Source organism: Pleuronectes platessa, chromosome 2 (genome assembly GCF_947347685.1).
Source record: "Pleuronectes platessa chromosome 2, fPlePla1.1, whole genome shotgun sequence".
Lineage (NCBI taxonomy): Eukaryota > Metazoa > Chordata > Actinopteri > Pleuronectiformes > Pleuronectidae > Pleuronectes > Pleuronectes platessa.
The window spans coordinates 4,586,846-4,612,200 of record NC_070627.1 but is presented as its reverse complement, the minus strand read 5'-3'; the positions used below and the strand labels follow the sequence as shown (position 1 = coordinate 4,612,200).

At 43.0% G+C, this 25,355-nt stretch overlaps 1 protein-coding gene, 1 long non-coding RNA gene and 1 pseudogene across 2 annotated transcripts; all 3 read right to left on the bottom strand.

Moving 5' to 3' along the window:
- Window positions 1-828: 828 nt before the first annotated feature.
- LOC128447958 (NACHT, LRR and PYD domains-containing protein 12-like) lies at window positions 829-11,726 on the bottom strand (annotated as a pseudogene).
- A 2,284-nt stretch (window positions 11,727-14,010) lies between these two features.
- On the bottom strand, window positions 14,011-22,453 carry LOC128459424 (protein NLRC3-like). Its single transcript, XM_053444497.1, is given in 8 exon segments — window positions 14,011-14,626; window positions 16,155-16,328; window positions 17,332-17,505; window positions 17,819-19,125; window positions 19,127-19,614; window positions 19,843-20,057; window positions 22,288-22,387; window positions 22,450-22,453. Coding segments are annotated over 8 exon segments (2,493 nt in total). The 3' UTR covers window positions 14,011-14,595.
- A 55-nt stretch (window positions 22,454-22,508) lies between these two features.
- On the bottom strand, window positions 22,509-23,991 carry LOC128448019 (uncharacterized). The gene is made up of 2 exons (XR_008339693.1): window positions 23,875-23,991; window positions 22,509-22,675 (listed from the first exon to the last, which is right to left on the bottom strand). It is a non-coding gene; the product is annotated as an uncharacterized LOC128448019 (long non-coding RNA).
- Window positions 23,992-25,355: the final 1,364 nt, after the last annotated feature.

The following is a 25,355-nucleotide window of genomic DNA, read 5'->3' as shown; positions in this document are numbered from 1 at the left end:
TTGAGCGACAGCAGCGTCTGAACCAGGATGTAGAGAGCCCCGACCCCGAAGGTGAGCAACGCACCCAACAGGTGCTTGGAGAACAGCGTGGTCTTCTGCTCCGACACAAACACACACACACACTGCCGGACCTGCACAGCTGTGAACTGATCCAGGATCAGCGGCATCCTCCTAGAAGTTGGCGACCACGCACATCCCGAGGGAGGCGGTTCAGTCTGTGGAGCGTGAGCTTGTCTCCACCCGTCAGAGCCTCCACCTGTTTGTAACGCACGTAGACCGTGGCCATACTTTTTGCAGCGCGTGTGTCGTAATATTGATCAAGATGTTGCATCTGTTTTCTCCATTTGCAGTGTGTTTGTGTCTCTCGGCCACCGTATCTTCTATTGTTCCCTGTTCCCTCACCAAACTCAAATATCAAACTTATTATGAAATCACTCAATGCTGCTACTTTTCTCTGCATTGAACCTCCCTTCATCAGTTATTTCCCAGCATGCTTCTGTTCATAGAGGCCTGCTACAGTCCCCCCCTTGTGGTTTCTCTGTTGGTGGACGAGAACATACAAACACAGATTTTTGTCATTGTTTTAGAAAATATTTTAGCAATAATTTACAACCCGGTAAACAGTTTCCTCTGAGACTTGAAAATGCTCTGATCTTTATCGACTCTTCTTCATACTGTAAATGTGACAGATCAGTTTCTTCTGGTTGTTTCCACTGTGTCAAATAGTGTTAGTTGTTAATTTACCTTCACCAAGGAGGAGATGTTTTCACCTGTTTGTTGGTTTGTTTGCAAGATTAAAGAAAAACAATAGTAATGATTTCCAGCAAAGTTGGTGGAAGGATGTTTATTGTGCATTAAAGCAGAGATAAGTAGAGACAACATAACTTTTCTTTGACTTTTTGTTATATCTGGTTCGTCACAGAGGAAATGATCCATGTGTTTGACTCATAGACTGAATAGAAAGTCTTTGACTGGGATGTTCTGCTGTTATACTACATCGCCACCTGTGGGTCAAAGAGTAGAAAAGCATCCACCGCTCTGCACCTGATGCAGAAATGAAAACGTCCCATTTTTAAGTCAAGCGTTTTGATATTTTGTGTCAAAGACAAAACTCAGATTTTTAACCCAAAGTGATTTAAATGTGTTTAACTTTGTGTCGAACTAAATCAATTTGTGACGTTAATCCAGGAACTTTAAGCTCATAAACAATCAGATACACAGAATGTGGTTATACACACACTGAGATATATTGAGAAAGGTGAGAATAATAATTGAAAACTTAAAAACACTATATGTGAGTGTTTATAGAGTGTTTATATATTTTGCCTGGTGTTATGTCATTTCAATAAACTGATTCTTCATGTGAATTAAGCGTGAGTGTGTCTGCAGACACTGAGTCAAAGGTCAGAGCAGCAGCAGCTCCACTGATGAAGCTGTGTCACATCCACAGGAACACACAGGGAGGATGGTGGAATGGACACTGTGTGACAGTGGAGCTGATCTCAGAGCTGTGCACCTCCTCTGATTCTTCTGGAGCTCCGTCTCCTCTCTGCCTCCCAGCAACAAGGCCCAGTCAGAGCTGCTTTACACTCAATCTGCTTCTGCTCCAGCCTCTGTATGAAGATCAATCAATCTGTTGAGAGAAGAAGACATCAGTGTTTACAGATGCAGCTCTTCCAGTAGAAAGAGCAGCAGGGTGAGGCTGTCAGCTGTGGTCCAGCTTCATTTCCTGTTCACATGAAAACAACAACAACTGTCGTCTTCACATCAACTCAATCAAATGATCACAAGCAGCTTCTGGCTCCTGCGATTGGCCGACTGTTCTCTCTCTGTGTTTCTGTCCAATCCCGACGTCTGTCCTCATTTTCCTCTCACAGCTTCACTGAGGAAACACTGAGGACTGAACTACGAAGCCACTTCAACATGTCCAGGAGATCTTTCTGAGATCAGCTCAACTTAACCTAACAAACACAGTCAGGCTTAGTGGTCACATGACGCTCCTTAAGTTACCTCAGGTTTTCCTCATCAAGATCTGAGCATGTGCACAGAAAAGGGGTGGGGTTTACTGCGTATGACCAAGTGTTAATTTCGTTGACGAAAACTGATGAAAAATATTCGAATAAACGACTTTTTTCCAATGACTAAGACGGAACGAAGACGTAACGAAAACGGATCTTACCCTGATAAGAAGTGAACGAGCTTCGAGCGACTGAAAAACTAAACCTGAAGTTAACCTGATAACAACAAATCCTGCTTCTTAGTACAAACCCCTGGATCTGTACTGTGATACTGACTGTTTAGTAAAATACTGATGGAAGCAGCGTGGACTGACTCCAACCATCTACTGACCTCACAGTCTCCAGTCGACAGGTTGGACTCTGCTCCAGATCAAGCAGCTCCTTCACTGCTGAGTCCTGCAGGTCGTTGTATCTCAGATCCAGTTCTCTCAGATGAGAGGGGTTTGACCTCAGAGCTGAAGCCAGAGAAGAACAGCTGATCTCTGACAGACTGCAGTGATACAACCTGGACAAAGAATAAAACTTAACTGTAAATTAAACTGAGTTCATGTGTGACAATAACATACACATATTCATGTCAGTACAGACTCATAACATGGAAGATAAATATGAAATCAGACATGTTGGACTAAAAATGAGTTCTGATTCAGTAAAAATAGATTATTTGGACCCGGTCTCAGTCCTGCAGATCAGTTTAGGAAATCCAGAACTAAACTGTGTTTTAACAAATAGCTGAATATTAAAAATGTCACAGATTAATAAATAAATGGATTCATGTTATGTAAGAAGAAACATTTAGTTAAATTAGAATTAAATGAGATAAATTGTGTTTAAATGCTGTATTATAGATATTAGATCTACAAAAGTCAGTCAGTGAACTGACCTCAGAGTCTCCAGTCGACAGGTTGGACTCTGTAGAAAACCACACAGCTCCTTCACTGCTGAGTCCAGCAGGTCATTGTCACTCAGATCTAGTTCTCTCAGATGAGAGGGGTTTGACCTCAGAGCTGAAGCCAGAGAAGAACAGCTGATCTCTGACAGACTGCAGTCCCAAATAAAGGAAGTGAAAATAAAGGACTTTGACTAAACACGAAGTCTGAGTCAAGTTGTTGTGAACATGTTCCACAGTTACTATGTGAAAAGAGTAGTTATATGATCGTGTTTTCTTCTAGTGGTGATGATCTTAGAAGCAGTTTTTTTTTACCAGTTGAAAGTGGTGCAGGGAGCTTGAGTAACACGAGAACAGGGCGGTACAGAGATCTATTGGTGAAAAGATTAAGGCATGGACGTCTCTGTGTAAGTCCTGTAACCATAGGACCATGGTCACGCTGTCATGTGGTCAGTCCACAGGACCACCAGGACAGATCCTGGTTAGCTTCCACAGAAACATTACAGGTACACATTGTCCAGCATTGAATTGTTTATCTGTCAGTAAAATTTCATTCACGTTGAGCCTGACTCTGTCCTCAGCACTCATTCTACAAACATCTCTCAGCTCTGTATCAGAGTTCACTGTTAGGAACACATGTTCTGCACTTTGACCTTGAAGCTCCAGTGTGGAAGATTCAGGTGAAAGGATCCATTGTTAGAAACTGAATATAAACTTATTCTGGAGATGTTTTCAACTGTTTCATCTAAATTGTACGAATTGTTGTTTCCTTTACTTTAGAATGAGCCTTTTATATTTACATACTATATATTTACATACTCTATATTTATATACTTTATATATACATACTTTTTATTTAAATACTTCACATATCTACAGAGTCAGCCATGTTTTTTACAGTAGCCCACACTGGACAAACTAAACCTTTTGAATTTCTATGAAAACTGAAGCTACCACAGGTTCTCTCTCATGTTTGGAAGGGGAAGGTGAGGTGAGGGGTATTCAGCCTGAACAACACAATTCACCACTAGATGTCACTAAATTCTACACACTGAACCTTTAACATTACAACATGATGTCTGACCTCAGAGTCTCCAGTCGACAGGTTGGACTCTGTAGAAAACCACACAGCTCCTTCACTCCTGAGTCCTGCAGCCTGTTCAGACTCAGATCCAGTTTTCTAAGATGAGATGGATTTGACCTCAGAGCTGAAGCCAGAGAAGAACAGCTGATCTCTGACAGACTGCAGTACTTCAACCTGGATAAAGAAACATGAATATTTGAATGTGTCCTCCTGTTGTTGTGATCGTCATCATGTCAACACAGACTCTCAACATGCTGCTGACCTCAGTTCAGTCTGTGACCTGAAGATAAATATCAGATCCGACATAATGGACCATTGTTTCATTCATCACCTTCTTCTCAGTGTGTTTGGTAACTGGGCAGGTTTGTGTAATTAAACAGTGTTTAAAGTTATCAACTGTCCCACGTGTCTCAATAAGAATGTTTCTTATTTTGAAAACCTGAGGAGGACGAGTGCTCGACCTCAATCCAGGTGAGTGCAGGTGAACGGAGTTGATCAAATCAAATCAAAGTTTATTGTCACATGACCAATGACAGCGTCATCGGAGCAGTGAAATTCTTGTGACATGGCAGGCAACATCTACGCAGTAGACATAAAACTGCGTAGTGCATGCGAGGCCATTGTCAGTGCGACCTTTCTCTACGGCGCACCAGACGGATTTGGTGGATGAGGTGGACGTGACTGACAGGCTGGGTGAGACAGATGACTCAGGGACATTAAGCATAGCAGAACTGTAACAATTCAGTTATATTGAAATAAAAATAATGACGAAATAAGAAAAAAAGTTGGAAAAGTGAACATTCAAAGATTTAAGAACCTCAGAGTCTCCAGTCGACAGTTTGGACTCTCCAGTCCAGAACACAGCAGCTTCACTCCTGAATCCTGCAGCTCGTTTTCTCTCAGATCCAGTTCTCTCAGATGTGAGGGGTCTGACTTCAGAGCTGAGGCCACGACTTCACAGTGAGTCTCTGAGAGTCCACAACGAACGAGTCTGTAATTAAAGAAAAATTTAGACTGACAGATGAACTCATTAGATTTGGGTGATCAAGGTCAAAGGTCAAGGTTATAACCCCTCCACAAACATATATACTGTCCATTGATACCTTCATCTTTATACAGTATATACATACATAAAGTGTATAAAATAATCTCCCTTGCACCCAATAGGTGGTATGGCTGAACCCTCAAACTCAAGCACAGTGATCACATTGGATTTCACTCTCTGTATGTATATATACACATACATTTTACATATGGACACGCATGCACATACACGCCAGTAGCCACATATCATTTAGTCTCCACAGGGAGCTGGAGCCAATTTCACCTGACACTGAATTTCAGTCTCCAATCTGAAATCAACCGACCTACATATCTATGGTTTGTGGAGGAAGCTGGAGAACCCAGAGAAAACCCTGGAGACACCAGGAGGACCTCCTCCTCACTGAAAGGCAGCACTAACAGTGTTGACCACTGCAACACCATGCTGCCCAAAACAATGAGCATCATTTAACACTGAGTGTCTTCGAAGAACGACTCATCTCCACTGATTGAACATGTTATCGATCATGTCTGGACTCACCGAGCCTTCCTGCAGTTCCTCACAGCTGGGATCAGTCTCAGTCGACCCTGGTCTGATGTGTTGAACTTCTTCAGGTCCAACTCATCCAGAACCTCCTCTGACATCTGCAGCATGTAGGCCAGAGCTGAGCAGTGGATCTCAGAGAGTTTCTTCATTGATTTGTTCTCTGACTTCAGGAACTGTTGCATCTCCTGATGGACTGAGTGGTAGTTCATTTCAGTCAGACAGTGGAAGATGTTCATGCTTCTGTCAGGAGAAATGTCATCACTCTCCATCTCCTTCAGGTTGTTGATGACTCTCTGGATGATCTTTGGATTGTTCTCTGTCCGACCCAGCAGGCCTCCTAAGATTCTCTGGTTGGACTCCAGACTGAGGCCGTGAAGGAAGCGAACAAACAGGTCCAGATGACCATTTGTACAGATGAGGGATTTCTCCATGGTGCTCTTCAGGAGGTCATCAAGGGAGACTTTGAGGAATTTGTCAAGTTCTTCTGTGTTCCTCTCGGTGTAACAGTGGAACAAGTAGACTGCAGCCAGAAACTCCTGAACGCTCAGATGAACAAAGCAGTAGACTGATTTCTGGAAGATCACACACTCTCTTCTGAAGATCTCAGTACAAACTCCTGAGTACACCGAGGCCTCTGTGACATTAAGACCACACTGCTCCAGGTCTTCTTAGTAGAACATGATGTTTCCTTTCCTCAGATGTTCAAACGCCAGCCTCCCCAGCTTCAGAAGAACGTCCCTGTCAGCCTCCGTCAGCTGCTGTGGAGTCGTCTCATGTCCCTCACCGTACTTGTTGTTCTTCCTCTTTGTCTGAACCAGCAGGAAGTGTGAGTACAGGTCAGTCAGGGTCTTGGGCAGCTCTCCTCTCTGGTCTGTGGTCAACATGTCCTCCAGAACTGTAGCAATGATCCAGCAGAAGACTGGGATTTGACACATGATGTGGAGGCTCCTTGACATCTTGATGTGTGAGATGATTCTGCTGCACAGCTCTTCATCACTGAATCTCCTCCTGAAGTACTCCTCCTTCTGGGCCTCAGTGAAGCCTCGTACTTCTGTGACCCTGTCAACAAATGTTGGAGGGATCTGATTGGCCGCCGCAGGTCTGGAGGTTATCCAGATGAGAGCCGAGGGAAGCAGATTCCCCCGGATGAGGTTTGTCAGCAGCACGTTGACTGATGACCTCTGTGTGACCTCAGACACAAGCTCCCTGTGGTTGAAGTCCAGAGAAGGTCTGCTTTCATCCAGGCCGTCAAAGATGAACAAAGGTTTACAGACAGCGAGCGTCTCTGCTGTGAGCTTCTGTAACGCTGGATGGAAAACACAGAGCAGCGTGAGAAGACTGTGCTGCTGGTCCTTCACCAGGTTCAGCTCCCTGTACGAAAGCACAGCCAGCAGATCCACATCCTGGTTTTCTAAACCCTCTGCCCAGTCCAGAGTGAACTTCTGCACCGAGAAGGTTTTTCCAACGCCAGCGACTCCGTTGGTCAGGACGACTCTGATGCTGCTCTGCTGGTCAGTGGAGGCTTTAAAGATGTCGTGGCACTTGATGGGAGTGTCGTGGAGGATCTTCTTCTTGGAAGCCGTTTCAAGCTGCCTCACCTCATGTTGAGTATTAACCTCTTCACTCTGTCCCTCAGTGATGTAAAGCTCAGTGTAGATCCTGTTGAGGAGGGTTCTACTTCCTGTTTCATCAGTTCCTTCAGTCACATGTTCACATGTCCTCCTCACACTGAGCTTATGTTCATCTGAAACCTCCTGCAGACCAGGATCTGCTGAAAGACAAGAAACAATGTCAGAGAGAGAGAATCTGAGAATCTGCTGATTGTTTTCATCAGATACAGAAAAACTACAGAAAATAAAAGTTCTTTAACTCTGTGGTTCGATAACAGTGTTAAATGTTGATACTGTATGAAGAAATAAAATAAATGAATAAATAAAATAACATGTGCTGTTGTCAGAAGTGAAGACATCAGCAGACACATGTACAGTGCTGCTCTGACCGGCTATCTGAGCTCCAGCTCCTGTTCTGGATCTTTTTCCACACTGGGGACAGGAGGAGTCTCCTGAAGAACCAGACTGGTCCCAGTATGAGGTGATGCACTGTCTGCAGAACCAGTGTCCACAGCTGGTGGAGACTGGATCCTTCAGGACGTCCTGACACGAAGCACAGCAGGACGACTGCTCCTCCTCAGAAACATGACCTCTCTTCCTCTCTCTGTGAAGACATTTCCTGATATTCAAATGTCACAGTCACAGGTTGTCATTTCTTCTGTCAAGGAGGTTTTGTTTTCAACCTGTATGTTGATGTGTTGGTTGGTTCGTTAGTGGTACTATAAAAAGCTACAGATAACCAGAAAACTTGGTGGAAGGATGTGATCTGTGAACCAGATCAGGGGAGGTTTTCTTTCTACTTCTTGTTTATGAGTAGGTGAAATTTGGTGCAGAACCAAATAAAGAAATGAGAATCTAGTGACTTTCAAGTGGTTTTGAGATAGATTGATTTTATAAGGAAGCTGATCATTGATATAAGTTCAATAGCAAATAAAAAAGATTCATAGGGTCATACAGAAGAATGGAATTCATGTATAAAAAGGTAATAACTTTAGGTGTTAAAATTCCTGTGAAAGAGGTTAAACTGTTGAACTCCTGTGTAAAAGGTTAAAATGTTTTAAAAAGAGGTAACAAGGTTAAAAACTATTTTAAGGTATAAGATACCCTCCTGACACAGAAGTTAATCTACACTCTACTGATTGTGTATTTTTTTAAAGATAACACTTGTGATTGTTTAGTCATGCCTGCTGAGTCCGGAAGGGGAATATTGACCTGTTACATCTGATTTCACATGTTTTGAGAAAGAGTGAGAAATTATAATGTACTTCCTATTTTACTTGCCTGTAAAAGAAAAGGGAAAGAAAACTATATTGGAAAGTTAAGAAAATGCATTTAATTGTTGGGAGCTTTATGCACGAAATTGATGTTGAATGAAGGAAACCTCGGACCCAGTGCTTACATGTATACAATACTTTATTACATGGAAGTATTACAGGTCAGGACGAGCTCTACATGACATGACAATGATTCTTATGGGGGGGGGGGGGGTGTACCCTTTTTAAACTAGAGATAAAATGACATCACATCCCTGACTAAATAGGGGCATGTTTTGCATCTAAAGTTGAAGAGCCTGTTGAAGAACATTCCTTCTTTACTCATCCATTGGCAGGTCAAAGATCATTCCAAGAAGGGAGAAAACTAACACAACCATCTGGAATAGTGTCTAAAAAGTCTGAGAATTGGGCGCCATACAAGTCAGCATGTCAACATGGTTTATAACTATGTTAGAAAGATATATTAGCTAAATATACAACAATATCTCCCCTTTTCAGGGCGTAACAGTTTCATAAGGATCGTGTTGGTTCTTGGTGGAGGTCTGAGCTCCTTGAGTGATTCTGAGGGATCAGTCAACAATTTCACTGAGGAGTTGTCCTAATGCAGGGGCCACACTAGAGCAGGGGTTCACAAAGGGTCGCGAGACACAGAGGGGAGGTCTCGAGATGCCGTCCAAAAAACAAATACAATTTAAAAATAATTTCAAATGGAAAGTTAAACCCATTATTGTATAAATATATACATAAATATGAGTTGAAATTAGAAATAAACCATGCAATAAAAATATTTCCATCAGTTCTTTCCTTTTTCTTTGTTGTTTACAAAACTAAAAGAAGAGGGACTATCTTCGTAAAACTATTTTGGTGTGTGTCGGGCCAGGGCTGGAGTGATGCTGGGGGAAAAGGCAGGACTGAGAGCGAGAGTCTTACGAGTGGCGCAGAGCATAAATTCCACACACGAAAATACTTCCTCAGCCCTGACGTACGTAAAGAATAAATACAGAGCGCAGCTAAACGTGGAGATTGATCTACGAGTCGCCGTCTCCAAAATAAAGCCGAGACTGGACTTGCTCTGCTCCATGTAGATTGCCCACCTATCTCATTGGTGTGATTAAGAAAAACAATTATGTGTAGGCTAAAATCAATAACCCTAATGTTTTGGCACATGGCAGCAATAAGGTGTCTGCTGCTCGTTATGAACACAGACGAGCACAGACATCACCTGCGCACTTTTTTATACTGACAATATATGCTCTCTCAGCCCTGCTGTTTATACAGGGAGATTCCCTGTATTCTGGTTATATTGTATTTCTTAAATTACTATAAAATAATATCATGGCTGTAAGGCTGTTGTTCTTTTGTGTTTTATTACTGCCCGTGTTTGCATAGGCCTAGTAGTGCCTGTGTGTGGCTCTGCGCAACGTTATATAACACATCCAGGGTCGTGGGGGGGTCGCTAGTCTCTGGCACCGTTATTTTTTAGGTCGCAGGCTGAACATTTTTGGGAACCCCTGCACTAGAGGAAACTAAATCCTCTTCAGTTCACAGTAGAAACAGTCTCTTACTTTGTATGTGAGGGTCCAGGTTCATTACTGAAGTTTGGAGGCTCTCTTCTGGACCCGTCACTCTTCAGAGACACACAGCTGGACCCTGGATACTCTGCTCTCAGTCCGTAGTCCTGACCTCTGCAAACACAAACATGTTTTTATTCAGAACACATCATTCACTCATCATTCTTTGAGGATTCAGTTTGGAGGTTCACATGTTTGTAGCAGGTCTCTTACTCTGTGTGTGAGGGTCCAGGTTCATTACTGAAGTTTGGAGGAATATATTTGGACCGGTCACTCTTCAGAGACACACAGCTGAACACTGGAGACTCTGCTCTGTCCTCCTCTTCCTCCTCATAACTACTCATCTTCAGTCTGAGAGGAAAAACATGACATTGACAGAGAGCTGAAACACACAAACACAACCTCATTTGCCAACAGTGCGGACACACAAATATGTGCCTTCAATCAATCCATAAGTTCGTACCTAAATGTATTTGTAACTGAAAATAAATTAGAACTTCCTCAGACCATGCCTACGCACAAGGCAAAGCTGCCTTACAAAATGTAATCATACCCTTTTGACTAAATGCTAAGTATATTAAAACTCCATTTATTTAAATCAAAATAGTAGATAGACTGCAATAATTACATTTTCTGATGAATTTACCAAATGTAATAAATAACTATTAAATTGACGCCCTCTCATCCTCATCATCTCTATAAAAAACCTTCTGAATTCATATTAATGTTTGTGGATAAACGGGGCGTCGCTTCTTCTGCAACAATGAAGTTAAAACAGCGCGTTAAGTCGTAATCTGCGGGAGGAACTCTTCTGTCTGCAGGAGCCTGAGCGCCTGTTCGTCTCTGTCCCTCTTCACACGAACTGATGAGCTCATGTATTCAGGTATTAATCGATGATGTCGGATCATGACTCTGGATCTTTCCGGTCACTATGACCCGGATGTCCTGACCGTGCGCGTCACGTCACGTCTCGTGTTGTGTCGCAGGTTTAAACATGTGTCTCATAAACTCTAAAGCGAATCGAACAAATACAAAGTCAACGTCAGTCCTGTACGTGTCCTAATAACCAAATATCTCTCTCTCTCTCTCTCTCTCTCTCTCTCTCTCTCTCTCTCTCTCTCATCAAACAAACATTACATATTACATGATCACAACATAACTCGTCGGAACAGGTGGACTGCTCTGATATTGTCAGACTCTGAGGTGAGGCACTTTCATGACGTGAAATAAGTCTGTGGAAACAGGAAGTTTCTCAATGACACCAGTCTCTTGTTCTGTTGCTTGAAATTAAAATCTTTCTTCTTTATAATGTTTTACTTATTATCCACAGTCTGATTCAATATTATTTTATATTTAATCACAGAGGCTCTGGGATTAGATCAGTAGTTCGATAAGATCTCAATAAAACAGGCCGATTATGTAAAAGGGATCTGTTCAGCTCTCCCATGTGGAGGAGCGCTCAGATTTCTCCTCTGCTCTTGGATTTGTTAGTGGAACAAACCCTGTCAAGTTGTAGGTTTAATGTGCTGGACTCAGCCGATTACAATAAAATACGGATGTTGTTCAAATACTCACCAAACTCTGACTTCACTTCTGCTTCCTCTGCTCTGAACAAGTTTACTTTCACTTTCCAGCCTCCTCTTTGCAGTTAATGGAACTCGCATGACTGTGTGTGGTTGGGCGTGAGCGTGTTTTGTGGCCAGTGTTCATTGGCTGATGTTTAAGGTCCCCCATGTGGACACAGGTCGTCACTGCAGGTTCAGTTCAGGCGCAGCAGTAAACACCTCCACACGTCAAATTAACAGGTTTTTATTTAAAGGAACAAAGTTTGATCCGATTCTCCTCAGTCACCAAATTAAGAACTGTGATGTCGTCATGTCACCTCATCTCAGACTCAGTTGGAAGTCTTTGGAATCTTCATGGGATTTGTTGAGAAGATTGAAGAATAAAAACATAACCACAGCAGGTTGAGATGAGGGAGTGACAGAGAGCAGAGGAGCAGTGGAGTGACCTCTGACACAGCAGCAGCAGCAGAGTGAAACTAAAGTGAAGGAAACACTGATTCAAAGCAGCATCTTTAACATGTATTGATCTCATGACTGAAAAAGGTGAGAAAATCTGAACATAAACGTGAACTTGTGACCTCAGTGGTTCACTTACATTTAACTCAATGTGGGCAACTAAAGACATTCTTCCATGTGTGCACAGTGAATCTTCAAATATTTACAACAACACGAGTAACAGAGAGGAAGACTTAAAACAAATGAGTCACTTCAGAAGTAAGCATTTAAGAATATATCACCTATAATAATAAATAAACACAAAGTCCCTCCCATGTCTGAGTTAAATTCAACGTGTTAAGCTCTGATATGTTCCAGGGCCTCTGTGGCCGCACCATGGATTGCGGTTTGTTGATCGCGCACCGGGGGTCGCGGTGTTTGAACAAGTGTGGCGGATGTGGGCTGATCGTGGTGCTGGTGGCGGACCCTGTGTCGCGTTGGCATTGGGCACGGGCGGTGGACCAGGACCGCGGTGGTGGCTCGTGATGGGTCCTGGTGGGCGGCGGTGGACGGTGACTGAGGACTGGAGTGGTGTCTGGTCTGGATGGTGGATCGTGGTCTGGATGGTTGCTGACCATGGACTGTGATTGCAGCGGGACTGCTTGGCATGCCATGTTGGGGTTATCCTCCGGGATGTCTACCCTCATCAAATGCTGCTAGAGACTTTGATTATTGATGATGTTTTCCTGCACGTGGCATCTATTGCACTTCTGTCCGTCCTGGGAGAGGGATCCCTCACATGTGGCTCTCTCTGACCCTTTTATAAGGGTTTTTAGTAGTTTTTCCCTACACTTGCTGAGGGTTAAGGACAGAGGATGTCACACCCTGTTAAAGCCCTATGAAATTAATTGTGATTTGTGAATATGGGCTATACAAATAATATTTGATTGATTGATATGTTAAAGAAAATACAAATTAAGTTTCCTCCAAAAAACAGGTTGTGCTGGTGTAAAACAGTCCCGAAGCTTCCTGTGATGTGCAGGAGATGAAGTTGATTTAAAATAATATACATGAGAGCAAGTTTTATAAATGTTCCAAAGCAGGATTTTTTCTGTTCCGTTGCCTCTGTTTTCTTAATTTGTAGTGTGTTTACGTCTGTCGGAAACCGTAAAACTATTGTTCCCTGTTCTCTCCCCAAACTGAAAAATCACACGTCAAAATTATGAAATCACTTCACGGCTGTCACTTTTCTCTGCTATGAACCTCCCATCATCAGTTGTTTCCCAGCATGCTGCTGTTCCAGGACGCCAGGAAAGGTGTCCCCCTTGTGGTTGTTCTGAGTTAGTGGTCTTCAACATACAAACAGATTTACTTATTCAGTTTTCTATTAAATATGGTTAAATATTTATTGCACAGTTTCCTCTGACACTTAAAAACGCTTAGTACTGTGAGATCCTGTAAATATGACAGTTCAGTTTCTAGTGGTTGTCTCCACTGTGTCCACTTGTGTAAATTGTTGATTTACCTTCACCAAGGAGGAGATGTTTTCCCCTGTAAGGTTTTCAAGCAAAGTCGGTGAAAGGATGTTTATTGTGCATTGAAGCAGAGATAAAAAGAGGCAATATAACTTGTCTTTTACTTTTTGTGACATCTGGTTCGTCACAGAAGAAATGATCCATGTGTAAGACTCATGGACTGAATATAAAAGCTTTGACTGGGATGATCTGCTGTTATACTACAGCGCCACCTGTGGGTCAAAAGGAAGAAAAGCAACCACTGCTCTGCACCTGATGAGGAAATGAAACGTCCCATTTTTTATATTTTGTGTCAAAGACAAAACTCTGATTTTAAACTTCGTTAAAACAAACCTCGGTGAGAGCCTGAGGTAGGGCCGAATAAATTGAATGATGCACTGATCCAGAAATCACTGCAATCCGTAGAAAATGTGTTTTTTCTAAAATTTTTATTGAAGAAAAAAGATCCATTTGATTGTCCATTTTCAAACTCATAGATTAAATCTATCAAATGGAAAAAAGAAGATCAACAAATAATACAGCGTCCCCACTCACACTCTTTTCTTCCTAAACCGGTGAACTGGTGCTAAAATCAACTATGACTCCCGCCCCTATCCTTATGACCAATATCCAAATGAATAGGATAGGAAGTAAACAATAAACAACAAGTTCACGAAATAATAACCCTAAAATACAAACCCATTACATCTCATATCATAACAAACAAAATAATAATAATATCTTTCTTTAACTTATTAGTGTTACTTATTAGTGTTACTAATTAACGGCTCCTACACTCAAAGGGATTAATATGTGTTTAACTTTTTGTAGAGCTAAATCAATTTGTGACTTGAATCCAGGAATTTTAACTCATAAATGATCAGAAACACAGAATGTGGTTATAGGATGGTGGACTGGACACAGTGTGACGGTGGAGCTGATCTCAGAGCAGTGCACCTCCTCTGATTCCTCTGGAGCTCTGTCTCCACTCTGCCTCCCAGCAACAAGGCCCAGTCAGAGCCGCTCTACACACAAGCTGCTGCTGCTTCAGCCTCCGGACAAAGACCACTCCCTCCATCTGTTGAGAGAAGAAGACATCAGTGTTTACAGAGACTTACTCCATCAGCTGTGAGTCAGTGATTCAGCAAATCCAGTAGAAAGAGCAGCAGGGACTTCAGTCCTGATCAGAGGTGGAGCAGCTTCCTCTCTGCTTCATGTTCACGTGTTGGAAAGAACACGCTAAGAGCTCAGTGTGTGTCCTCTGCATGTCAAAGTGCAGAGTGGACACCTGAGAGGTGGATTGAATGTCAAAAAACAGATGAGACAGATGGACCTCAGCAGAGGGTCTGGTCTGTATAAAGATCTCAAGGTTACCAGGGTGATGATGCTGATGATCTGGAATAAGAGCCACTGATGTGCAGGCCTCAGTCACACTGATCTCAGAGCAGTGACAAAGATACAAATGATCAGTTCTTCACTGATGAAGAGAGAGAACAAACTGTCTCAGATCAGATTAAGACGACACCATCTCTGTTCCTCGTGTGAGGCTGTCAGCTGTGGTCCAGCTTCATTTCCTGTTCACATGAAAACAACAACAACTGTCGTCTTCACATCAACTCAATCAAATGATCACGAGCAGCTTCTGGCTCGTATGATTGGTCGACTGTTGTCTCTATGTGTTTCTGTCCAATCCTGATGTCTGTCCTCATTGTCCTCTCACAGCTTCACTGAGGAAACACTGAGGACTGAACTACGAAGCCACTTCAACATGTCCAGGAGATCTTTGTGAGATCAACTCAACTGAACCTGACAAACACAGTCAGGCTAAGTGGTCACATGACGCTGGTTATCAACTGGTTAAGTTAACTCAGGTTTTCCTCATCAAGATCTGAGCATGTTCAGAGAAGAAGGGGCGGGGTTTACTGCGGATGACCAATCACAGACATGGATGGTTTGACTGACAGCAGAGCCTAATATTTCACCACGAGGATCAAACTGTTCTATAATAAAAATCAGAGGAGAACAAACTGACTCTGAGGACACACACTGACTGAGGACACACACCTTGTCTCAATGTCTCTGAGGACACACACTGTCCCACTGTCTCTGAGGACACACACTGTGGTGGAAACCTCTGACATCACTACTCAATAAAAACACATGGACCTATTTTCAGGAAGCTGACTGAGTGCATCTGGTGTTTTGGTGACAGGATGAGTCTGGAGAGATTGAGATGTAACGGTTGAGTTAGAGATCAACTGAACCAACCAGACGTTGATATAAACTTCCCTTATCCTTCCCTTTAAGGAGAGTGTGCACCACACAACAGTGTAGAGTAACTGTGGTCAGTGGGCGGAGCTTTTATACGGGTTGATCTCCAATTTATGCTGCTCTGGCGCTAGTTAGCCATTCATCATTACCAGTTACCATGGTGATTCACCCTGATAAGAAGTGGATGAGCTTCGTAGGACTGAAAAACTAAACCTGAAGTTAACCTGATAACTACAAATCCTGCTTGGTAGCACAGACCCTGGATCTGTGATACTGACTGTGTATGGTAAAATACTGATGGAAGCAGCGTGGACTGACTCCAACCATCTACTGACCTCAGAGTCTCCAGTCGACAGGTTGGACTCTGCTTTAGATCAAGAAGCACCTTCACTCCTGAGTCCAGCAGGTCGTTGTCACTCAGAACCAGTTCTCTCAGATGAGAGGGGTTTGACCTCAGAGCTGAAGCCAGAGAAGAACAGCTGATCTCTGACAGACTGCAGTCCCACAACCTGAAGAAAGAAACATGAATATTTGAATATGTCCTCCTGTTCTTGTGGATCGTCATCATGTCAACACAGACTCTCAACATGCTGCTGACCTCAGTTCAGTCTGTGACCTGAAGATAAATATCAGATCAGACATGTTGGACCATTGTTTAATTTATCACCTTCTTCTCTGTGTTTGGTCACTGAGCAGGTTTGTGTAATTAAACACTGTTGAAAGTAGAGATGGCTCTTGACAGTCACTTCCTGTTTGTTTCTATACTTATCAACTGTCCAACGTGTTTCAATAAGAATGTGTCTTATTTTGAAAAGGGGACGAGTGCTCGGCTTCAGTCCACATGTTATTTACTGACACTTTGTTTGTGATCAGGAGCAGGTGAGTGCAGGTGAATGGAGTTGATGAGGTGGACGTGACTGACAGGCTGGGTGAGTGACAGAAGACTGAGGGACAGTGAGCAGAGTAGAGCAGAACTGTGAAATTTAGATCAATTAAAATAAATAATGAATTAATAAGAAAAAGGTTGATGTCGAATATTTAGCTAATAGATCTTTTTAACATGGTTATAAACCAGAATGATATGTTAACATCTTAGGCATCCTGATTCTTAAATTCTCAGACTTTTAAAATAGTATCCCGGACGTTTCTTATCTGTTCTCTCCCTATTTGGAATAATCTCTGACCTGTTAATGGATGGGTACGAAACATACCCTTATTTAGGCAGAACGCCCTATGTTTGACGTAATTTTAACGGAAGTTATGGGCAGAACCAATCTTTCTAAATAATATTGTGTGATCGACCCTTGCAAGTAAGACTTTCACTATTGGCGTGTGATTTCTCGGGTATACCATGGTGCCCGTCCTGACCTGTGAACTTCTGTGTAATAAACATATTATACCAACAAGAACGAAGTCCGCTGAGATTCCTTAATCAACTTCAACAACAACAACACATCTCGGCTGAATAGAATATACCATATTGGAAAAGTGACCATTCAAGGATTTAAGAACCTCAGAGTCTCCAGTCGACAGTTTGGACTCTCCAGTCCAGAACACAGCAGCTTCACTCCTGAATCCTGCAGCTTGTTTCCTCTCAGATCCAGTTCTCTCAGATGAGAGGGGTCTGACTTCAGAGCTGAGGCCACGACTTCACAGTGAGTCTCTGAGAGTCCACAACCAATGAGTCTGTAATTAGAGAAAAATGTAGACTTACAGATGAACTCATTAGATCTGGGTGGTCAAGGACGGACACACACACACGCGAACACGAGCACGCACACGCACGCACAGACATGCACAAACACGTGCACAGGCCCGCACGCACACACGCACACACAGAAGCCAGCCACTTATCACCCTAACTAAGGCTGCACTAACAGTGTTGACCACTGCAACACCATGCTGCCCAAAACAATGAGAATCATTTAACACAATGTCTTTGAAGAACGACTCATCTACACTGATTGTTGATGATGTTATTGATCATGTCTGGACTCACAGAGCCTTCCTGCAGTTCCTCACAGCTGGGATCAGTCTCAGTCGACCTTGTTCTGATGTGTTGAACTTCTTCAGGTCCAACTCATCCAGAACCTCCTCTGACATCTGCAGCATGTAGGCCAGAGCTGAGCAGTGGATCTCAGAGAGTTTCTTCATTGATTTGTTCTCTGACGTCAGGAACTGTTGCATCTGCTGATGAACTGAGTGGTCGTTCATCTCAGTCAGACAGTGGAAGATGTTGATGCTTCTGTCAGGAGAAATGTCATCACTCTCCATCTCCTTCAGGTTGTTGATGACTCTCTGGATGATCTTTGGATTGTTCTCTGTCTGACCCAGCAGGCCTCCTAAGACTCTCTGGTTGGACTCCAGACTGAGGCCGTGAAGGAAGCGAACAAACAGGTCCAGATGACCATTTGTACAGGTGAGGGATTTCTCCATGGTTCTCTTCAGGAGGTCATCCAAGGAGGAGGTACTGTCTGTGTTCCCATTTGTTCCCATGAAGTTGTTGACTTCTTCTGTGTGTGTGTTACAGTGGAACATGTAGACTGCAGCCAGAAACTCCTGAACGCTCAGATGAACAAAGCAGTAGACTGATTTCTGGAAGATCACACACTCTCTTCTGAAGATCTCAGTACAAACTCCTGAGTACACCGAGGCCTCTGTGACATTAAGACCACACTGCTCCAGGTCTTCTTGGTAGAACATGATGTTTCCTTTCCTCAGATGTTTAAACGCCAGCCTCCCCAGCTTCAGAAGAACGTCCCTGTCAGCCTCAGTCAGCTGCTGTGGAGTCGTCTCATGTCCCTCACCGTACTTCTTGTTCTTCCTCTTTGTCTGAACCAGCAGGAAGTGTGAGTACAGGTCAGTCAGGGTCTTGGGCAGCTCTCCTCTCTGGTCTGTGGTCAACATGTGCTCCAGAACTGTTGCACTGATCCAGCAGAAGACTGGGATTTGACACATGATGTGGAGGCTCCTTGACATCTTGATGTGTGAGATGATTCTGCTGCACAGCTCTTCATCACTGAATCTCCTCCTGAAGTACTCCTCCTTCTGGGCCTCAGTGAAGCCTCGTACTTCTGTGACCCTGTCAACAAATGTTGGAGGGATCTGATTGGCCGCCGCAGGTCTGGAGGTTATCCAGATGAGAGCCGAGGGAAGCAGATTCCCCCGGATGAGGTTTGTCAGCAGCACGTTGACTGATGACCTCTGTGTGACCTCAGACACAAGCTCCCTGTGGTTGAAGTCCAGAGAAGGTCTGCTTTCATCCAGGCCGTCAAAGATGAACAAAGGTTTACAGACAGCGAGCGTCTCTGCAGTGAGCTTCTGTAACGCTTGGATGGAAAACACGGAGCAGCGTGAGAAGACTGTGCTGCTGGTCCTTCACCAGGTTCAGCTCCCTGTACGAAAGCACAGCCAGCAGATCCACATCCTGGTTTTCTAAACCCTCTGCCCAGTCCAGAGTGAACTTCTGCACCGAGAAGGTTTTTCCAACGCCAGCGACTCCGTTGGTCAGGACGACTCTGATGCTGCTCTGCTGGTCAGTGGAGGCTTTAAAGATGTCGTGGCACTTGATGGGAGTGTCGTGGAGGATCTTCTTCTTGGAAGCCGTTTCAAGCTGCCTCACCTCATGTTGAGTATTAACCTCTTCACTCTGTCCCTCAGTGATGTAAAGCTCAGTGTAGATCCTGTTGAGGAGGGTTCTACTTCCTGTTTCATCAGTTCCTTCAGTCACATGTTCACATGTCCTCCTCACACTGAGCTTATGTTCATCTGAAACCTCCTGCAGACCAGGATCTGCTGAAAGACAAGAAACAATGTCAGAGAGAGAGAATCTGAGAATCTGCTGATTGTTTTCATCAGATACAGAAAAACTACAGAAAATAAAAGTTCTTTAACTCTGTGGTTCGATAACAGTGTTAAATGTTGATACTGTATGAAGAAATAAAATAAATGAATAAATAAAATAACATGTGCTGTTGTCAGAAGTGAAGACATCAGCAGACACATGTACAGTGCTGCTCTGACCGGCTATCTGAGCTCCAGCTCCTGTTCTGGATCTTTTTCCACACTGGGGACAGGAGGAGTCTCCTGAAGAACCAGACTGGTCCCAGTATGAGGTGATGCACTGTCTGCAGAACCAGTGTCCACAGCTGGTGGAGACTGGATCCTTCAGGACGTCCTGACACGAAGCACAGCAGGACGACTGCTCCTCCTCAGAAACATGACCTCTCTTCCTCTCTCTGTGAAGACATTTCCTGATATTCAAATGTCACAGTCACAGGTTGTCATTTCTTCTGTCAAGGAGGTTTTGTTTTCAACCTGTATGTTGATGTGTTGGTTGGTTCGTTAGTGGTACTATAAAAAGCTACAGATAACCAGAAAACTTGGTGGAAGGATGTGATCTGTGAACCAGATCAGGGGAGGTTTTCTTTCTACTTCTTGTTTATGAGTAGGTGAAATTTGGTGCAGAACCAAATAAAGAAATGAGAATCTAGTGACTTTCAAGTGGTTTTGAGATAGATTGATTTTATAAGGAAGCTGATCATTGATATAAGTTCAATAGCAAATAAAAAAGATTCATAGGGTCATACAGAAGAATGGAATTCATGTATAAAAAGGTAATAACTTTAGGTGTTAAAATTCCTGTGAAAGAGGTTAAACTGTTGAACTCCTGTGTAAAAGGTTAAAATGTTTTAAAAAGAGGTAACAAGGTTAAAAACTATTTTAAGGTATAAGATACCCTCCTGACACAGAAGTTAATCTACACTCTACTGATTGTGTATTTTTTTAAAGATAACACTTGTGATTGTTTAGTCATGCCTGCTGAGTCCGGAAGGGGAATATTGACCTGTTACATCTGATTTCACATGTTTTGAGAAAGAGTGAGAAATTATAATGTACTTCCTATTTTACTTGCCTGTAAAAGAAAAGGGAAAGAAAACTATATTGGAAAGTTAAGAAAATGCATTTAATTGTTGGGAGCTTTATGCACGAAATTGATGTTGAATGAAGGAAACCTCGGACCCAGTGCTTACATGTATACAATACTTTATTACATGGAAGTATTACAGGTCAGGACGAGCTCTACATGACATGACAAGGATTCTTATGGGGGGGGGGGGGGGGGGGTGTACCCTTTTTAAACTAGAGATAAAATGACATCACATCCCTGACTAAATAGGGGCATGTTTTGCATCTAAAGTTGAAGAGCCTGTTGAAGAACATTCCTTCTTTACTCATCCATTGGCAGGTCAAAGATCATTCCAAGAAGGGAGAAAACTAACACAACCATCTGGAATAGTGTAGAATTGGGCGCCATACAAGTCAGCATGTCAACATGGTTTATAACTATGTTAGAAAGATATATTAGCTAAATATACAACAATATCTCCCCTTTTCAGGGCGTAACAGTTTCATAAGGATCGTGTTGGTTCTTGGTGGAGGTCTGAGCTCCTTGAGTGATTCTGAGGGATCAGTCAACAATTTCACTGAGGAGTTGTCCTAATGCAGGGGCCACACTAGAGCAGGGGTTCACAAAGGGTCGCGAGACACAGAGGGGAGGTCTCGAGATGCCGTCTAAAAAACAAATACAATTTAAAAATAATTTCAAATGGAAAGTTAAACCCATTATTGTATAAATATATACATAAATATGAGTTGAAATTAGAAATAAACCATGCAATAAAAATATTTCCATCAGTTCTTTCCTTTTTCTTTGTTGTTTACAAAACTAAAAGAAGAGGGACTATCTTCGTAAAACTATTTTGGTGTGTGTCGGGCCAGGGCTGGAGTGATGCTGGGGGAAAAGGCAGGACTGAGAGCGAGAGTCTTACGAGTGGCGCAGAGCATAAATTCCACACACGAAAATACTTCCTCAGCCCTGACGTACGTAAAGAATAAATACAGAGCGCAGCTAAACGTGGAGATTGATCTACGAGTCGCCGTCTCCAAAATAAAGCCGAGACTGGACTTGCTCTGCTCCATGTAGATTGCCCACCTATCTCATTGGTGTGATTAAGAAAAACAATTATGTGTAGGCTAAAATCAATAACCCTAATGTTTTGGCACATGGCAGCAATAAGGTGTCTGCTGCTCGTTATGAACACAGACGAGCACAGACATCACCTGCGCACTTTTTTATACTGACAATATATGCTCTCTCAGCCCTGCTGTTTATACAGGGAGATTCCCTGTATTCTGGTTATATTGTATTTCTTAAATTACTATAAAATAATATCATGGCTGTAAGGCTGTTGTTCTTTTGTGTTTTATTACTGCCCGTGTTTGCATAGGCCTAGTAGTGCGTGTGTGGCTTTGCGCAATGTTATATAACACATCCAGGGTCTTGGGGGGTCGCCAGTCTCTGGCACCGTTATTTTGGAGGTCGCAGGCTGAACATTTTTGGGAACCCCTGCACTAGAGGAAACTAAATCCTCCACAGATCAGTTCACAGTAGAAACAGTCTCTTACTTTGTGTGGGAGGGTCCAGGTTCATTACTGAAGTTTGGATTCTCTCTTCTGGACCCGTCACTCTTCAGAGACACACAGCTGAACACTGGATACTCTGCTCTCAGTCTGTGGTCCTGACCTCTGCAAACACAAACATGTTTTTATTCAGAACACATCATTCACTCATCATTCTTTGAGGATTCAGTTTGGAGGTTCACATGTTTGTAGCAGGTCTCTTACTCTGTGTGTGAGGGTCCAGGTTCATTACTGAAGTTTGGAGGAATATATTTGGACCGGTCACTCTTCAGAGACACACAGCTGAACACTGGAGACTCTGCTCTGTCCTCCTCTTCCTCCTCATAACTACTCATCTTCAGTCTGAGAGGAAAAACATGACATTGACAGAGAGCTGAAACACACAAACACAACCTCATTTGCCAACAGTGCGGACACACAAATATGTGCCTTCAATCAATCCATAAGTTCGTACCTAAATGTATTTGTAACTGAAAATAAATTAGAACTTCCTCAGACCATGCCTACGCACAAGGCAAAGCTGCCTTACAAAATGTAATCATACCCTTTTGACTAAATGCTAAGTATATTAAAACTCCATTTATTTAAATCAAAATAGTAGATAGACTGCAATAATTACATTTTCTGATGAATTTACCAAATGTAATAAATAACTATTAAATTGACGCCCTCTCATCCTCATCATCTCTATAAAAAACCTTCTGAATTCATATTAATGTTTGTGGATAAACGGGGCGTCGCTTCTTCTGCAACAATGAAGTTAAAACAGCGCGTTAAGTCGTAAACTGCGGGAGGAACTCTTCTGTCTGCAGGAGCCTGAGCGCGTGTTCGTCTCTGTCCCTCTTCACATGAACTGATGAGCTCATGTATTCAGGTATTAATCGATGATGTCGGATCATGACTCTGGATCTTTCCGGTCACTTTGACCCTGATGTCCTGACCGTGCGCGTCACGTCACGTCTCGTGTTGTGTCGCAGGTTTAAACATGTGTCTCATAAACTCTAAAGCGAATCCAACAAATACAAAGTCAACGTCAGTCCTGTACGTGTCCTAATAACCAAATCTCTCTCTCTCTCTCTCTCTCTCTCTCTCTCTCTCTCTCTCTCTCTCTCTCTCTCATCAAACAAACATTACATATTACATGATCACAACATAACTCGTCGGAACAGGTGGACTGCTCTGATATTGTCAGACTCTGAGGTGAGGCACTTTCATGACGTGAAATAAGTCTGTGGAAACAGGAAGTTTCTCAATGACACCAGTCTCTTGTTCTGTTGCTTGAAATTCAAATCTTTCTTCTTTATAATGTTTTACTTATTATCCACAGTCTGATTCAATATTATTTTATATTTAATCACAGAGGCTCTGGGATTAGATCAGTAGTTCGATAAGATCTCAATAAAACAGGCCGATTATGTAAAAGGGATCTGTTCAGCTCTCCCATGTGGAGGAGCGCTCAGATTTCTCCTCTGCTCTTGGATTTGTTAGTGGAACAAACCCTGTCAAGTTGTAGGTTTAATGTGCTGGACTCAGCCGATTACAATAAAATACGGATGTTGTTCAAATACTCACCAAACTCTGACTTCACTTCTGCTTCCTCTGCTCTGAACAAGTTTACTTTCACTTTCCAGCCTCCTCTTTGCAGTTAATGGAACTCGCATGACTGTGTGTGGTTGGGCGTGAGCGTGTTTTGTGGCCAGTGTTCATTGGCTGATGTTTAAGGTCCCCCATGTGGACACAGGTCGTCACTGCAGGTTCAGTTCAGGCGCAGCAGTAAACACCTCCACACGTCAAATTAACAGGTTTTTATTTAAAGGAACAAAGTTTGATCCGATTCTCCTCAGTCACCAAATTAAGAACTGTGATGTCGTCATGTCACCTCATCTCAGACTCAGTTGGAAGTCTTTGGAATCTTCATGGGATTTGTTGAGAAGATTGAAGAATAAAAACATAACCACAGCAGGTTGAGATGAGGGAGTGACAGAGAGCAGAGGAGCAGTGGAGTGACCTCTGACACAGCAGCAGCAGCAGAGTGAAACTAAAGTGAAGGAAACACTGATTCAAAGCAGCATCTTTAACATGTATTGATCTCATGACTGAAAAAGGTGAGAAAATCTGAACATAAACGTGAACTTGTGACCTCAGTGGTTCACTTACATTTAACTCAATGTGGGCAACTAAAGACATTCTTCCATGTGTGCACAGTGAATCTTCAAATATTTACAACAACACGAGTAACAGAGAGGAAGACTTAAAACAAATGAGTCACTTCAGAAGTAAGCATTTAAGAATATATGACCTATAATAATAAATAAACACAAAGTCCCTCCCATGTCTGAGTTAAATTCAACGTGTTAAGCTCTGATATGTTCCAGGGCCTCTGTGGCCGCACCATGGATTGCGGTTTGTTGATCGCGCACCGGGGGTCGCGGTGTTTGAACAAGTGTGGCGGATGTGGGCTGATCGTGGTGCTGGTGGCGGACCCTGTGTCGCGTTGGCATTGGGCACGGGCGGTGGACCAGGACCGCGGTTGTGGCTCGTGATGGGTCCTGGTGGGCGGCGGTGGACGGTGACTGAGGACTGGAGTGGTGTCTGGTCTGGATGGTGGATCGTGGTCTGGATGGTTGCTGACCATGGACTGTGATTGCAGCGGGACTGCTTGGCATGTCATGTTGGGGTTATCCTCCGGGATGTCTACCCTCATCAAATGCTGCTAGAGACTTTGATTATTGATGATGTTTTCCTGCACGTGGCATCTATTGCACTTCTGTCCGTCCTGGGAGAGGGATCCCTCACATGTGGCTCTCTCTGAGGTTTCTACGTATTTTTACCCTGTTAAAAGGGTTTTTAGTAGTTTTTCCTTACTCTTGCTGAGGGTTAAGGACAGAGGATGTCACACCCTGTTAAAGCCCTATGAAATTAATTGTGATTTGTGAATATGGGCTATACAAATAATATTTGATTGATTGATATGTTAAAGAAAATACAAATGAAGTTTCCTCCAAAAAACAGGTTGTGCTGGTGTGAAACAGTCCCGAAGCTTCCTGTGATGT